We start from the raw sequence: 16,986 nt of genomic DNA on the forward strand, positions 1-16,986 counted from the left end.
GTTCTAACTCCATTATCTACAGAGCAGCTGGTTTACATGCTGCATTCTGTGACTTGTTATTGCACACAAAAACCTGGATCTGTTCTGACTTTCTTTCAGATGTGCATCCTGTTGAGAAATGTCACAGCCCAGAGCTCACTGCTTTTATGTGCGCTTTGGAATGCTTTGTGACTTTTCTTGAGTTGCTTGTGTAAGTATCGTATGGGTGCTAAAGTCAATTAGACTCTGTCACCTTCTTCAAATGCTATGAGTTTTGACATTATTCTATATTGCACAGGACTCAGGTTTAATGCACTATTGTTTCCAGAATATCAGCATTGGACCATTGACCAAAGCAACTGGGAATCGATATTTAGAGATTACAAACAGAAAGCATACCCCGGATTCTGGGGTGGGGAGAGGGGGATGACATCGGACTTCACTTGCAAGATATTTTTTGCCAATGCATCATCTCTCTTTTTTTTGTTTTTTTCCCTCCTCCCCCACCTCATTACTCATAATTTTTGTGACTTTGAAAAATGTAATCTTCCCTGAAAACATTGCCCAGAACTGGCACGGGACCTACATTGCCTCTTAGCGTGCTACCAGCAAATACACTGACAACTTTCTTTTGAGATTTTCAACTAAAATTTATTTTGAGAGTTTTTTTTTTCTGGACTATAAGATCTGGCTGTTATGCAAAATAAGATATGTCGAATGTATGCATATAGCTTTTTGTGGGTGTGATGGATTTCTCAGTCAAGACCAAAAATATTTGAAGATTCCCCTGATCCAAGGCATGATCTTTGGCCTTTTCATGACTAAAAATGTCCCAGATAGGTGCTAATGTTGGTCTTGTCCAAAGAAAATGTAAGTTTAACGGGCAATCATTAGTATGATACATGTGATGCTAATCTGTTTTATGCAAACCGCAATTAATTATGCATATAGAGAGAACATCCTGTCTATGAATGGAATTGACCTCTGAGTTAATTATTTTATAGGGAAATATGCCATGTTTTGGACTGCAGTCTCAGGCTGAAAGTAATTTTTCTGTTACCAGCCTTGGGTGAGAATATTAAAGCTGTGGTCTTCAGAAAGTGCTTATTAATGGTTATACCTTTCTAGTAACTGTGTCTGGAATTTGGGAGTTATTAGGCAGATTGTTCTAACAGGATTCAGCCATGTTCTGATGGTGTTGTTTGGAATAGACTTTTTTTTTTCCTGACCTGTTATTTTCAACAAGCCAGATGACAATCAACTCAAATCAAACCGTTAAAAGTCATGCTTTAGCATTTGGGATAACAACAGTGTTCTGTGTTCTGCTAATCAGGCTTCTTACCATGAAAGAAACTTGCAACCATCAATTTAGGGGGGAAAATCAGTGAGGGGATTAGACATGCAAGTAACAATAATGATTTCTACATTGTACATCATCATCAGGCAGACAGTGTAATTAAGTGCCTGATTTGGAGGCAGAAGTGGCAGGCCAAGCTTTGTCTCTTTGGTAGCCCCCTCTTTTCTTTTCTTTTTTTTTGAGTTAAATTGTTTTGATTTTTTTTAAATGTTTGCCCCTTTTTTCGTTCTCTTTCAGGAAAGAACTTTATTGTTGCTTCTGATAGCCTACAGGTAAACTTCTCTTCTAGTTAGAGTATTGACAGGAGATGGCTTGTATTCCCCTGTCTTTGTCAGGGGAATATCCTCTGGGTTGGCTTCCTCATTTTTGCTGAAACTAGCTGCACTGAAGGTCTCATAGGATGAGGTCAACTTTTTGTTAAGGAGGTTTCTGTTGCGGTCACCCATGAGAGAGGCTTCTCCATTGGCCAGCTTTTCTTGGCTGCCTCGTTCATCAACGGGCATGAATGTGGAGAGTTTTGGCTGGCTTTTCTGCTTCCTTTCAGGTGAAGTGCGGACTGGCATCCAGCAGGAGTCTGAGTGACCATATTCATCACACTCTCGGGTGCACTTCCCTGTCAGGGCTACATCTGGCAGAGGCCTTGAATCTGAAAGCAGAGGAGAAAAACTCTTTAATAATGGATTTCGCCTTTTAGCCCATCTTCCTCTGTCTCAAAAGAAAGAAAAAGTCGTAAATTTCCTTCTACTAATCGCTTTTCTTGCCCCCAATAATCTTCTATCCCATTTCCTGAAGTTTTTGTCTTTTTTTTTTAATCAAGGATTTCTATATATTGCTCTCTTTATATATTGCTATATAGAATTCCCAGCTGAAACAAATATATAGAGAGATAGATATACACATTAATATTGTATGTACATAATATATAAATATAGGTTTTGCATTAACATTGCATGTTATACACAGGAATATTCAGGCAAAGTGTTCATTTCAAAATTATAGAGCCCCAGGTAATATAATGTAGCAGAGTGACTATTCCCATAGAGTGAATAAATACAGCCAATATAATTCCTCAATCTTTTTGGAATAGGAAAAAATCTAAACAGAATAGAGAAATATTTTATCCTTCATGTAATTTATTCTAGGGATTAAAAGAACACTTTTGCCAATCAGACCTCGAATTCCATAATATTATGTATATGGAATTTGTCAAAATGCAAATCCTTATATTTAAAAAAACTTTTCAGTATATCAGGTTGATTCATAAATGGGATTTAAATGGATAGCATATCATGTGACAAGAATTATAGATGAAAAATAAAAACAAAGAATGAGTAAGAGCATAGAAACAACTTTTTTTTTTTCCATTTTCAGATGATCTAATGTGTATGTGATGTAGGAAAAAACTCCCTACGTGTTCATCTTAAAAAATGGTTGCCAAAGTGTTTGCCAAATGGAAAACTTTTGTGAATGTGATGTGTTGTACAAATGCAGGCATGTTCCTGACCTTTTTGGTGTTATACCATGAATGTGTGATTAATTGAATGTTTGCTATTTGTATCACTATTGAAGGAGAAATGAATACAAATTATATATATGTAGTTAAAATCTTTCTAATCAGCACTCGATGCCCATGATGATCTTTCCTACTTTTAAATACAGATGTATATAGTTTAAATATTAGCGTATGTTTTGTTGAGAAAATAACTCCAACTTTACTCAGTTTTAATATTAAAATCTATTTTGTGCTGTTGCTTTTAATGAGCAAAAAAGAGGGGTTAATGCCTCTTGTAGCATTTAATATTTTTATATTGTATAAATAAACAAAAGAATATAATTATACTGAGTTTCATTTTGTATCATACGGTATTCATTTTATTATATGGTTTGGAGATTATATAATCTATACTTTGAGCCAAATTTTGACCCAGAGAATATATTCGCCTGGGTCGAAATTAATAATGTTTGCATATATACAACTTCTGGCAGTCTCGGGTTGTTCTGTAAATTGAGATTATACTATATGCTATTTTATCTATAACATATAATTATATTAATATTTACTGCTCATTTGCATTACATTTCTTATGTTTTAGCCATACTAGTCATCTTTATCATTTTTTCCCTCAGTGATGGATAGCAAAAACATTGACATTTGCCAGTCCATCAATTCTTGAATCATTATAGCCAGGGAATGATGAGAATTCATTGAAGAAATTCCACTGTACATCATAAAAAATATAATGATTTGTTTCCTCTCCTTTCCCAAAGGTAAGATGGGAAGATAATAATATATTACATGCTATTATTTAATATTTAAGTATTTAAATACTCTTGCTTTTACCATAAAATGACAAATAATTTTCCCATTCCTATTTTTAAAAAATCAAATCTGATTTCTTTTATTTCCATTTTTGCATTAGTTATTGTATGCCACAAGACCCACTGATAATTATTTTAATAATAAAATTAACTACTTAATCTAAATTTTATAAAATATTATGTAAAATGCAAGCACAAATTCTATATTATTTTAAAATATCTATAATAATCCTGAATTCTTTCAAAAATTTTCATAAATAAAAAATTTATACTCAGATAACTTTCCTTCCAATTTTTCTTTTATTTTCACCCCATTAATGACTCTTTCTTTTTCTTTTTTTTTCTGTGACAATGTACTGATGTTCTGTAACCTCTATTATCTTCTATTTTCAAATGTATTCCTTCAAATTCTCTGTTTCAATAGCTTGCACGAGTGAATCATAACTGCTATACAGTCATCCATTTAAGTTTATTTAAAACTCATACATTTATTGTTAAATTCAGCTTATCGTAGATTTACTTAGTTACACAGGAGGCTAGTTTTCAGAGATTAAGTTGTATTTTCAGCTTGGAATGCATTACACGATGTGTTTCTCTGTTATACTATGCAATTAGGCAAGGATTGTAGAGTTATATTAATACATTGAAAACTCATCTTACATTTTGTTTAACTTATGGACCTAAACTACTTACTGCTCACAAGTAATTAAATCTATTTTCATTGATTCAAGTTCCAAATTGAAACACCACTGAGATGTGCTGACCTTCTTTCCCTTGGTCTTTTCATAACACAGCCTGGCTACCATCCAGTTGGGATTGATTTCTACTTTGCACATTTAACTAAAAGGGACTTTTCCTCAGAGCTGTCACCTAGAGTGCACCACATCTCTATCCACGAGGCATGATTTTTAATAAAGAGTGCCTATCACTTCCAGAATCAAACTTTGAGTAGGGGAACAACTTGGAGGCTGACAAGACTCATCGTCTAAGATATATTGCATTATTTGTCATCAAATTCAGTAACCAAGAAAGTACACAAAAGATTTATCACAAGAAATCACCTTTGCCAAACATGGATGATTATTCGTATAATAAATTAAAGAAATTATCAAATCATAGTCAACATGGTGAATCTCTCTCGTTTGGGGGAAATTTCCTCTGATATTGAACCTAAATCTTACATATTGCATTTAGAAATATCTCCTGTTATTTGAACCTCATTTGTAATTGAAAACAGCTGATCACCTGGCCCCAAAATGCTTGGGCAGGAGAACCCCACAAACAATATAAACGTCATTTTAGTAAACCAACAGGAGTCAGTACTAACTTATTTTATTAAAAAAAGTGCTGGATTTTAACCTCCATCATAACGTTTGAAGGAAGACTTTCTAAGGGCCAATAAAGTATTCAGTTATGTCATCATATTTACTTAAGATTAAAGTCTTATCACATGCATTAATATTTTGGCCATTAGTATAGCTTAATCATTATTAACTGAGTTTCCAATTGAATTAACATTTTAAAAACTTATATTTAAGATCACTGTGGGATAGGGGGGTGAAGGAATGGTGAAAATGGTCAGTTATATGGTCTCATAGAGATTGGCAAGAATATTAGAGAGCAAATGAGCTAGTTGTATAATTACCGGATGGAATTAGGACTATTCTTTCATGTTGTTAATTCAAAATCTCCCAGCTGTTCAACTTTTTCTAACTTGAACTGGTAACATGACAGAAATCACCCCCCTTTTTACACATGATTAAATTGTCATTTATTTCTTTTTAAACTGACCTTTGATTTCATTGATTTGTAGAGCTATAGTTTAGGTATTTCTTCTATAAATGAGCAAAAACACTGTAGATGTCACTTATTAGTCTTAGAGAGTTTGCCTAGGGGTAGTGAGGATTTAAATGTTTTTCCCAAGGCCATTCTGTGTCACAGATGAGAACCGAATCCAGGCCTTCCTGACTTTGAGGCCAATATATCTTTCTGCTATGCCAAATTTCTACTATTACCTGAAAATCGCCCTAAGAATAATAGCTGATAGCTAAAGCACATCTCGATGTTTTTTAACAAACATATGAAATATTGCAACCCATCTATTCCTTAGTAGGTTGTCTCCTACTATGACTAAAAATATGAATCACCTACTACCCAGGCTCCTACTAATAACCTGTTCCAAATTTAGGTAGGCTGTCCTCAGATAGACATTCTGTCTGTCACAAACTCTGTCCTTAAAATCCTTCAGGCTTAATAGGACCTTAGAGAGCTTTTCTACCCCTGGCATTGCTTTAAGGACACTACCAGCATGATACAAATTTTTGGAAGATTCATTCATCTCCCCCTCAAAAAAAAGACATAAAGCATATAAACTATATGCAAAGATTTCAAGGTTAGAGTTCACTATCTCAAATACCAAAATTCAGAGTAGAAAGTAGAAAGATTTCAGTTGATCTAGTCACATCTGATGATTTTTCTGTAACCTTTCCAATAAATGGTCATCTATCCTGCACTTAAATGACTTCAATGAGAGCTAGATACCACGTTTTAAGACAATTTATACCACTTTGTTGTTGTGCTGTCATTTTCAGTTGTATCCAACTCTTTATGACCCCATTGGGGTTTTCTTGGCAAAGATACTGGAATGGTTTGCCATTTCCTTCTCCTGCTCATTTTATAGGGAGGAAACTGACACAAATAGGGTTAAATGACTTGTCCAGGATCACATTGGTAGTAAGTGTCTGAAGCCAGAATTTTTTTTTAACTCAGAAAAGTAAGTCTTTCTAATTTTAGACCAGGTGCTATATCTGTGGTACCACTTAGCTGCCCAATCCCATACCAGAACAGTGCTAATGCTTAGGAAATTCTAATTCAATCTGCCTTTGCTTCTCTATTACTTCTTTCTGAAATATCTATATCTGACCTGTGGAGTAAACAGAGTATTTTTAATTCTCCTCACATAGTATAGCTGTTCAAAGATTTGAATACAGTTGTCATGTTTTGCTACACTAGAACATCCACAATTCCTTCAACTAATACCTAGATGGAATGGTCTTGTGCACACTCACAATTGTGATTGCAAATATTTCCTTCATCTTTACTCCAACTAGTTGCCAAGTCTTATTAATTATAGCTCTATGATGCTTCTTGCTCCTGATCCTTTCTTAAATGAACAGTTACCATCAAGTAGGTATCTTCACCTATTACATGGACTGTTTTTATTGTCCTCTTAATAGTGTTTTCTACTTTTAGTCATTCCGTCCCAAATTTATCCTTCAAACAGCCTTTCTAAAGTCCAAGTCTGTCCATATCGTAGACTTGCTGTCTTCATAGTATTTGACTAGCTTGCCAATATTTTATTACAAAATACTGATTCACTCTGATATATCTTTTTATTTTGTTAATCCTAATCATTTTCTGGCTTAACATCTTTTATGACGCTCTTCTTCCTTTCAAAACCTACATATTCTTCAAGCTTTGATGTAGAACATTCTACAAGATCTCTGACTTGCTTTTCCCACCTTATTTCACTTTGATCATCATTTGTGCAATAAATATTATACTCAAATTTGTCTTTTCACAATCCTACGATTTCATCCTACACTTCTATCACTATGCATTAATGCAGGCGAGCTTCCATGACTGAAATTCACTCTTTCTTCATGTCTACTTGGAGAAAAACTTTTTCTCCTTCAAGGCTTATGTTAAGAACTCAAGTATTCCAACCTCCATAAAGCCCTACCCTGTCACATTTTCTTAGAGAAAATGGTCTTGACTTTTCCTGTTTATTTATCACATTCTACTTTTTATCATTCTCATTTGTGTGCATGAGAAACCTCCATTGGAGCAACTCCAGGAGGATATGTGGCATTCCTTTCCCTTTCTTTTTATTCCTAGTATCTAAAAATGTCTTCTCTCTTTTTAATATTTTGCTTAAACTTTTTAATTGAATTCTAATACTATATGGAACACTCCTAGCCTGGGTTCTAGAGACTATATGCTCATCTTTACAATGTCCTGCCACTTTAACTTCTTCATTAGAACATAGGTATTAATGCAAACCTGACCAAAGGAGGAGATTAAGGAGAGATGTTTAAAATATATATAAAACATAAAACAATAAAAGTAATGATACTTAGGGTAGCTAGGTGGCACAAGGGATGTAGTCCTCGACTGGCATCAGGAAGACTAATCTTGGGGCACTTGTCTTGGGTCACAGCTTGAGGCAATGCCCCACATTTTCTCTGTAATGCCTTGGGGCATCTGTCTTGGGTCTTTGGCCCAAGACAATGCCCCTTCCTCACAGTCTCTCTCTCAATAAAGCCTTATATTTTAAATTATTTTTTAAAAAAAGAAGACTCATCTTCTTGGCTTTAAATCAGGTTTTAGACACTTATTAGTTGAGTGACTCTGGGAAGGTCACTTAACCCTATTTGCCTCAGTTTCCTCATCTTTCAAATAAGGGGAGAAGGAAATGGCAATACACTACAAAATCTTTGCCATGAAAATCCCCAGTAGGGTCACAAAACAAATAAGACTGAAAAATGACTAAATAGCAACTCTAACTCATGAACAAAAAGAGATTTCAAAGTCGAATGGTCATAATCTATCCAACAATAAAAACCAGAACACTTTCAAAAATAAACTTCTGAAATTTATGCAAACTTCTTTAAGGGACTTTGAGGAAATTCGAGCAGATGGCTACCATATAAACACTTTGGAAATTTCCATCCTATCTTTTCAGTGCTTCTCCAAGTTACACCCTGTAGTGTTTGAGTTCAGCCTGACATGCCAAGACCCTATTAAAATGCTTAAACATGTTTGAAAGCATCAGCAACTTCTTTCTTTGCACCTTAGGCAAAACACAGTTCAACAGCAATTGAATGTATCTCATGAAGCATTTCCTGCCCTGAGGCTGGGACCATTGTCATTCTGAATGTGGCATTATCATATGCTGTAGAGGCAGGGCATGCCATGTCTCAAACAGTCTTGCTGAATAAAGTCAAACATAAAAATCTACTGTTTGGCACATGAAAACTGCATGATAGTACAAAAAAATATACATGAGCTTCTTTGGAATGAGAAGCATTTTCTAAATATCACTTATGCTACTTTCTCTGTTTTTCTCCATTTCTGCCTCCCTCTCCCTCCTGAAAAGTTAGGCACTTGGAAGACAAAATGCTACTAAATGGTTCTTGCTGGGCTGCAGGAAATTAGAGGCTGCATGCTGGGATGAGAGGGGAGACATGGTAGACTGCTTCCCTCTTATTCATCTGGAATTTTATTATAGTAATTACATCACTGACATGTCAATACTAACGCAACGCATCTCCAGGTTCACAGTCATTCCCAGGAATGATGTCAATGTTATGACTGGCTCATGATGTGTCTCAGTCTTCCCTGAATTTTCAGTCACTTCTCCCTCTAACATCTTTTAAAATTAATGGGAAAATCAAAGATGCAAGTTGGGTAAGTACCATAATGTGTTTAGGACTCAATTACCTTATCTGCAAAAGGAAGAGGTTAGAAAGGGATGCTTTCTAAGTTTCATTCTCTATCTGTGCTTGAAATTACAGTTAAAACATACTCTTTTTTTAGTTCTTATATTTTAGTATTTTTACTAAAAAAAAATTCAAGGTGTATTCTAAAATTGTGATAATGTAGTGATCATGGGTCTATTCAAAATAGTTACTTTAAACCTTCAGAATTAAAAAAAATGATTCCAATTAAATGTCTCAATAAAATTGCATCATTAATAATATTTTTTGTCAGGGCTATAATTCTCAAATTATCCATGGCTTTACTATAATATTCTGCACCATCTTCTTTGGCTATGGCATTCTCTGTAGATCAGTGTGGGAACTAACTGGCAAATTTAGATGTTACCATCTACTATCCTAGACGAATGAATTCTGTCATTTGTTTCTATTTATTGATGTCCTTTAGATTCTGGTGGCAAAGATTGCTCTGACTGGATCCTTTGAACTATTGGAAATATTCCTATAGCAGCCATCTAAACCTTTTGAAGTTTTCCTAAGCTTCTAGTGTTCTCTTAAAACCAGACCCAGCCAAGCCTCCTTTTCCTACCATGGAACTTTACAGATTTTATTCCTAACACCTGGTCAAATGGCCATTATATAGGAAATGCTAAAATGTGCTATGGATGATTTTATTTAGTTAGTCAATGAATATAGAAGTAATATTTACTTCACATATTTGAAGGATTATTATGAGAGCTAACACAATAAAAATGACCATTCTACCAAAATTAATTTACCTATTTAGCGCCATACCTATCAAACTACCAAAAAAACTTTTTTTACTGAATTAGGAAAAACTATAACAAAGTTCATCTGGAATAAAAAAAAGATCAAGAATATCAAGGGAAATAATGAAAAAAAATGTGAAGGAAGGGGGCCTAGCAGTACCAGATATTAAACTGTACTATAAAGCAGCGGTCATCAAAACAGTATGGTACTGGCTAAGAGACAGAAGGGAGGATCAGTAGAATAGACTTGGGGTAAGTGACATCAGCAAGATAGTGTATGATAAACCCAAAGAGCCCAACTTTTGGGACAAAAATCCACTATTTGACAAAAACTTTTGGGAAATTTGGAAAACAATATGGGAGAGATTAGGTTTGGATCAACATCTCATACCCTACACCAAGATAAATTCAGAATGGGTGAATGACTTGAATATAAAGAGGGAAACTATAAGTAAGTTAAGTGAACATAGAATAGTTTACTTGTCAGATCTCTGGGAAAGGAAAGATTCTAAAACCAAGCAAGAGTTAGAGAAAATTACAAAATGTAAAATAAATGTTTTTGATTATATCAAACTAAAAAGCTTTTGTACAAACAAAAACAATGTGGCCAAAATCCAAAGGGAAACAAAAAATTGGGAAAAAATCTTTATAACAAAAAATTCTGACAGAGGTCTAATTACTCAAATATACAAAGAGTTAAACCAATTGTATAAAAAATCAAGCCATTCCACAATTGATAAATGGGCAAGAGACATGAATAAGCAATTTTCAGATAAAGAAATCAAAAGTATCAATAAGCACATGAGAAAATGCTAATAATCTCTAATAATTAGAGAAATGCAAATCAAAACAGCATTGAAGTGTCACCTCACACCTAGCAAATTGGCTAAAATGAAAGAAAGGGAGAGTAATGAAAGCTGGAGGGGATGTGGCAAAACTGGGACATTAATGCATTGCTGGTGGAGTTGTGAACTGACCCAACCTTTCTGGCTGACAATTTGGAGCTATGCTCAAAGGGCTATAAAAGAATGCCTGCCCTTTGATCCAGCCATACCATTGTTGGGTTTGTACCCCAAAGAGATCATAGAAAAACTGACTTGTACGAAAATATTTATAGCTGAGCTTTTTGTGGTGGCAAAAAACTGGAAAAGGAGGGTATGTCCTTCAATTGGGGAATGGCTGAACAAATTGTGGTATATGCTGGTGATGGAATACTATTGCGCTTAAAGGAATAATAAACTGGAGGAATTCCATGTGAACTGGAAAGACCTCCAGGAACTGATGCAGAGTGAAAGGAGCAGAGCCAGAAGAACATTGTACACAGAGACTGATATACTGTGGTAAAATTGAATGTAATGGGCTTCTGTACCAGCAGCAATACAATGACCCAGGACAATTCTGAGGGATTTATGGTAAAGAACACTGCCCACATTCAGAGGAAGAACTGCAGGAGTGGAAACACAGAAGGAAAACAACTGCTTGAACACATGGGTTGAGGCGGACATGATTGGGGATGTGGACTCGAAACTACCACACCATGCAACTATCAACAATTTGGAAATAGGTCTTGATCAATGACACATGTTAAAACCAGTGGAAATACACATCGGCTATGGGGGGGATCTTGGGGGGTGAAGGGGAAAGTAAGAACATGAATGATGTAACCATGTTAACTTTTCTAAAAAATAAATATTAATAAATGTTTTAAAAACGATATCTCTAAAAATATATATATATAAAATAAAAATTGAAAAATTATTCCCAATCTATGTTCCAGTCAATGGGGAAAATACTACTAAACTCATTTATAGTGTTACCACTATAAAATACTGATGTCATAGCAAAGTTAAAAAACATGTCACATGATGTGCTCCATTTGGCTTTTATATGCGTATTATAGTTTAGGGAACATTATCTGTACTGTAGCACAACTGAAAATATATATGAGTTATTACCATAAAGTAATATGACCAGTAACTTAATAATAATAATAGCTATCATTTCTTCAGTACTTATGATATACTAGATGCTGTGGTAAGCATTTTACAATTATTATCTCATTTGACTCTCCCAATGACTGGGATGTAGGTGCTATTATTATTCTCATTACAGATGAGGAAATTGAGGCAAAGGTTAAGTGACTTGGACAGGATCCTAGAGCTACTAAGTGTCAAAGGCTGAATTTAAACTCACATCTTCTTGACTTAAGGTCTGGCATTTTATGTATTATATCTCCCAGATGCCATTAATTAAATAAGAGATATTTTAATTAGTATTTTACATATTCCTCAATTTATATATCCAGATACCTGATCATATTTCAAAATCCTCTTCTTAGGATACTCTAATAATGATAACTAATAATTATATAGCACTCATTTCTAAAGCACTTTTCTCACAACATTCTGATGAAGAAACTGAGGCTTGGAGAAGAATAGTGATTTGCCCAGGGTCTCACAGTTAATAAAGGGTCATAGACAGGACTTAAACTCAGATCTCATTGCTCCAAATCCAGTGATCTTTCCATTATGCTACATTGTATATTATGCAATAACAACAGCGATGCTCAATTTTCTTTGGTACTCTGCTTCTGGACTAGATAACGGATTTATTTTGCAACCATAATTCTGAAAAAAAATGAGTCAAGAAAATTAGAACTATCTCATCCTTGTGAGCTATACTATAATGAGAACCCATAACAGCTCCATTCATTTGTGAAAAGATGAATCCAAGGAGTAAAGTATGAACTTTCACTTAAGGAACAGCTGAAATTTGGAAGGACTACACAAGAGTTGGAACCTTGGGGGAATGTTTTATGTCTTTGGGAATGTTGCCTCCCTCCTGCCAGGAAGTAGTTCAGTGGATGCTGAAGGTAAGCATAGGTTTATTTACTGGCAATTGCAATTAGCACAGAGAGTAACCTGGAAGAAGCAAACATGCATCAGGTGAAGGGAATGGAGGAAGGAGCAGAAAGTCTTGATGATTAGGTAAACGGAACTCATTAAGAAGTCAAAAATCAATGGAGCAAAACTGGACCATTTTGCTTCATTGAGTTTTGCTAGTCATTGAAACATTCTCTTTCATTTACTTTCTATGTCTTCTAAAGACTAGAGTCCCTTTTAATTCTCCTGCTGTACTATTTCTTTATCTCTTGTCCCTAATGGTGTTCCAAATATTTGTCCAGGAGGGACAGCAGGCTTGTCTGGAAGGGTCATCATTAACTTTGCTTTCTCCCTTCACTCCTGTGCTTCCTTTAAATGATAGACTTCACATTAGCATGGTGTATATTTACCCTCACCATCACCATCACCATCAGCACCATCACCACCACCACCAATCCATTGATCAGATGGAACATGGTAAAAAAAAAACCCATTGACTTATAGCCTCCTGAATCCATCCACTCAATTTAAGATTCTGCCACCTCCAATCTATTTTCTACAAGGCTGCAAAAGGAATTTCCCTGAAGTGCATATCTCCTCACGTTACTCCTCTTCTTAAAAATCTCATAGTTGCTTTTCACTTTTAGGTTCAAATCTCCTCTACTTGGCATTTAATGCCTCTTCTGAAATAAGGTTCGCTGTTGTGTACACATTCTATGGTCCCATCCAAGCAACCTTCTTAATGTTCCTCCACACCTGGACTTTGTATTGCCTCTCTCTATCCCTAGTCTCCTTAATGAAGTCACGTTAAACATTGTATATGGAAATTACTGGTTCTAAGTCTAATGATATCATCTGATTGGGACATGTTTTATTCTATATGTACCTGCCATATCTTTCCAGAGGCAAATTTTATGGCTCTTGAAAATGTACAGAGCTATTGATTTTATGTGTTAACTCTTCCATTTGTGTCTTCCATATGAGAATGTGAGCTGCTTGAGTATCGTCTTTTTCTACTTTTTCCTTGATCTATAACAAGCATTTAATAAATATGTCATGCTTTCATTTACTTGAAGGAATAATATCCTCTTGTTTGTGTAGCCTTACCTTTGCTTATGGGTAATTAGTAAAACAGAACTTCTATGATCATACATAACCCAGTTCTGAGGAAAACTGAAAAGCAGGTGAAAAGAGTACTTGAAATTGCTCATACTACCTATCTCTGTCTACTATTATGTCTTTCTGTCTGCCTTGTATACTATCCATTTGAGTTCCTGATTTCAAAAATTATAATTTGATGCATAAGTAGGTATTTAGAGCCGGAATGGAAATGAAAAATCATACAATCCAGGCGGCTCACTTAATAAATGAGGAAACCAAGGTTTGCCAAAGTTGAATGATGTCCCCAAGTACACACACAATGTTGAATGATATGCCCAAGTCCACATACAAGGTAGGTGAGTGGATTTGGCCATCTTACTCTAAAACAAGATTTCTTTCTACTCTAATGAAAGCTCTAGACACAGAGCCATTCTTATTTTTAAAGGGTATCAGTAGTGTAGGAATAAGTTAGGGATAGTCTGGTTTTCTAGGGTTAGTTGAAAGAAAGAGAATTTTGAGATAAGCCCTGAAAAAGGATTTTGGGTAAGAAAGGAATTATGGGTCTACAACTGAAAGTAAATGAACTTTACTACCTTCTTGGATTTTGACCAAGCTGGAGGAAGGTTTTGTCTCACTTCCTGTAATTGCAAACTGAAGGATGCCAAAACTTACCTTCAGGTTAATATGTGAATTTTAAGAGTAAGTTGTTTTTTGTTGTTGTTTTTTTTAAGAATAAGTTTTCAATAAAGAATGCTTCATTACAAATAAGTACCTATAATGCTGGAATTTAAAGGCTATACCTATAGTTTTGGATGGGCATATCCAATGCCATTCACCTCAAACCACCCAGAGAGTTGCTTCCTTACATATGGAACAGCATTTTTAAAATATTGCATATAATAGATGTGTAAATTTTCATTTCTATTAATATCCTTTGATATGTCATCATGGCATCCACTGAGATGATCCTGTGTTTTTAAAGGCTGGGCCAATAGACCACAAGTTCTGGCACGTCCTATTGAGTTGGAAAGGCTTCGAGCATTTGCACACTGATTGATGTCTATTGTTTCAGGAACAGCCTAATTAAGTTTGGAGAGGTTCATCATCAGGTTGTCCACATGGTCATAAATTTTTTGGCTGTAGCTACTTTTAAAGACCATCAACTAAATTATTGAGGAAAGTCAATCTGCCTTGGTAAAGAGACTTCTTTCAGTGATAAAGTTACATTTCCTTAAAATAATTTTTTTAAAAATATATATAGGACTTAAAGGTATCACTATGTTCATCTATCAAATCAAAATAGTTCCACTCATTTTAAATCTTTTGCCATTGTCTATAATGATTCAGATGCAAACCTTTTGTTCTCATTAAAGTGAATTTCACATAACTAAAATAGTCTAAAAGGGATAGGCATAGAAAATAATTACTAATGCTAAGAGGCCCACTGTAAATACAATTTCTTAGCTTGAGACAGTCAAATCCCTAGATTTCAGTTTTGTAGAATTAGGTGTAATTGTTATGAGCCTTTTTCTAATCTAGTTAAATCCTTTGATAGTCTTTGATTTATTTCTATCTGGAAAATGGTGACAGACCTTTTGAAAATGAAGGACTTAATGTGACTTCTTTAAGTCATACAGACATTAACATGGAGGGCACAGTTAAACTGTCTAATTGCACTGCTGGTCTAGTGCTCGAGTATTAATCTGTCACAATGTCAAATTATATAGGTTTAGATTTTTTTAGTAAAACGTGTCTGTGCTTAACAAACTCTAGGCTTAAACAATTCATGGTGCAATTAGACTGTCATCACTCCTGGAGACGACTTAAGAAAAGCATGAATCAGAGCTTAACAGTCAACATAATTTCATAGATAATCGTGGCAAAATTATGGGACTTCAGCAGCTTGAGCGGAGTGCAGTGAGCCTAGCAGACAGTGACTATCAACTATTCATCCCAGCCATCTGCCAATGCATACTCTTTATTTAAGTCTTTCATGCCAGCACTTTCCGTATTGACTTTGCCAGCCATGGGTATTGCATGGGAAAACAAGTTTCTTGGTATAAACAGATTTTTCCCATGTGTCACTGAATTATCCTTACCAACTATTCTGCAACTAATACTCTTTGGAGTTACTTTCAGTGATTTCTTGTGAAGAAGAAATAATTTTTTTTTAATGAATCCTCCTTCTCGTTGGAGTGGGATCACTATCCAACAAAGCAGATTGCAAGCCCACCAACCATGGCTAGATTAACTCTCTTACCAAATGTGGTGGCATCAGTATCAAGAGCATGATCATCACTTGGATATCAACCATTACAGGCATTGTCTATCAGGGCAGACACAACTATTATCTTCTTTCTAAAAGAAAAAACTTGAGACTAATGAGGACACTTCATGTCCCAACACCATGCCTCTTATATCTTACATGGCTGTAATTATTTGTAATTATTTGAGAATCACTATAGCCTCAAAATGTACCATTCAGTGCTCAACATTGTGATAATAAATCTCTCAGCTCTTCAGATGGCTCTCAGGAAGCAAATGCAGTGTCTAGTTATTGGGCCTGTACTTAATGGCTTTCTATTTTCGTGGAACAAACCAGAATTTTGATCATATGGGATTGTCTTCAAGAACTTAGGTTTTAGGGTCAGCTTGGAGGTTCAGTGGATTGAGAGCCAGGACTAGAGATGGAGGTCCTGGTTTCAAATCTTGCCTCTGACAATTCCTAGTTGTGTGATCCTGGGCAAGTCACTTAAACCCCATTACCTAGCCCTTACTGCTCTTCTGCCACAGAACCAATACAGAGTATTGATCCAAGATGGAAAGGAAGGGTTTAAAAAAAAAGAACCCAGGACTGCCTCTATGTCGTGGGGCATTGGAAGTCTCAATATCTTCATTTGTAAAATGGTGATTTTGATGATCTCCAAGGTTTAAGTTCTATTTATAATTCTAGAAACTGTTTAACAATTATAATCATAATTTATTTCTATGTTTCAGTAGCTTATAGGCTTATGATTTATCAGAAGAAAACTAGCTAAGAAATTTGATTAAAACAAGAGATAAACAGGGAAACCTCCATA

General features: G+C 35.1%; 1 protein-coding gene across 2 annotated transcripts in view; it reads right to left on the reverse strand.

The window, feature by feature from the left end:
* Positions 1-342: 342 nt before the first annotated feature.
* PCDH7 (protocadherin 7) overlaps positions 343-16,986 on the reverse strand; it is a 481,400-nt gene continuing 464,756 nt past the window's right edge. For both annotated transcript variants that reach the window (XM_044680394.1, XM_044680393.1), the window contains exon 3: positions 343-1,982. In XM_044680394.1, coding sequence (XP_044536329.1) covers positions 1,603-1,982 — 380 coding nt within the window. In that variant the 3' untranslated portion in view covers positions 343-1,602. The remainder of the gene's footprint in view (positions 1,983-16,986) is intronic.

This window comes from Gracilinanus agilis, chromosome 6 (assembly GCF_016433145.1).
Source record: "Gracilinanus agilis isolate LMUSP501 chromosome 6, AgileGrace, whole genome shotgun sequence".
In the NCBI taxonomy this organism is placed as follows: Eukaryota; Metazoa; Chordata; class Mammalia; order Didelphimorphia; family Didelphidae; genus Gracilinanus; species Gracilinanus agilis.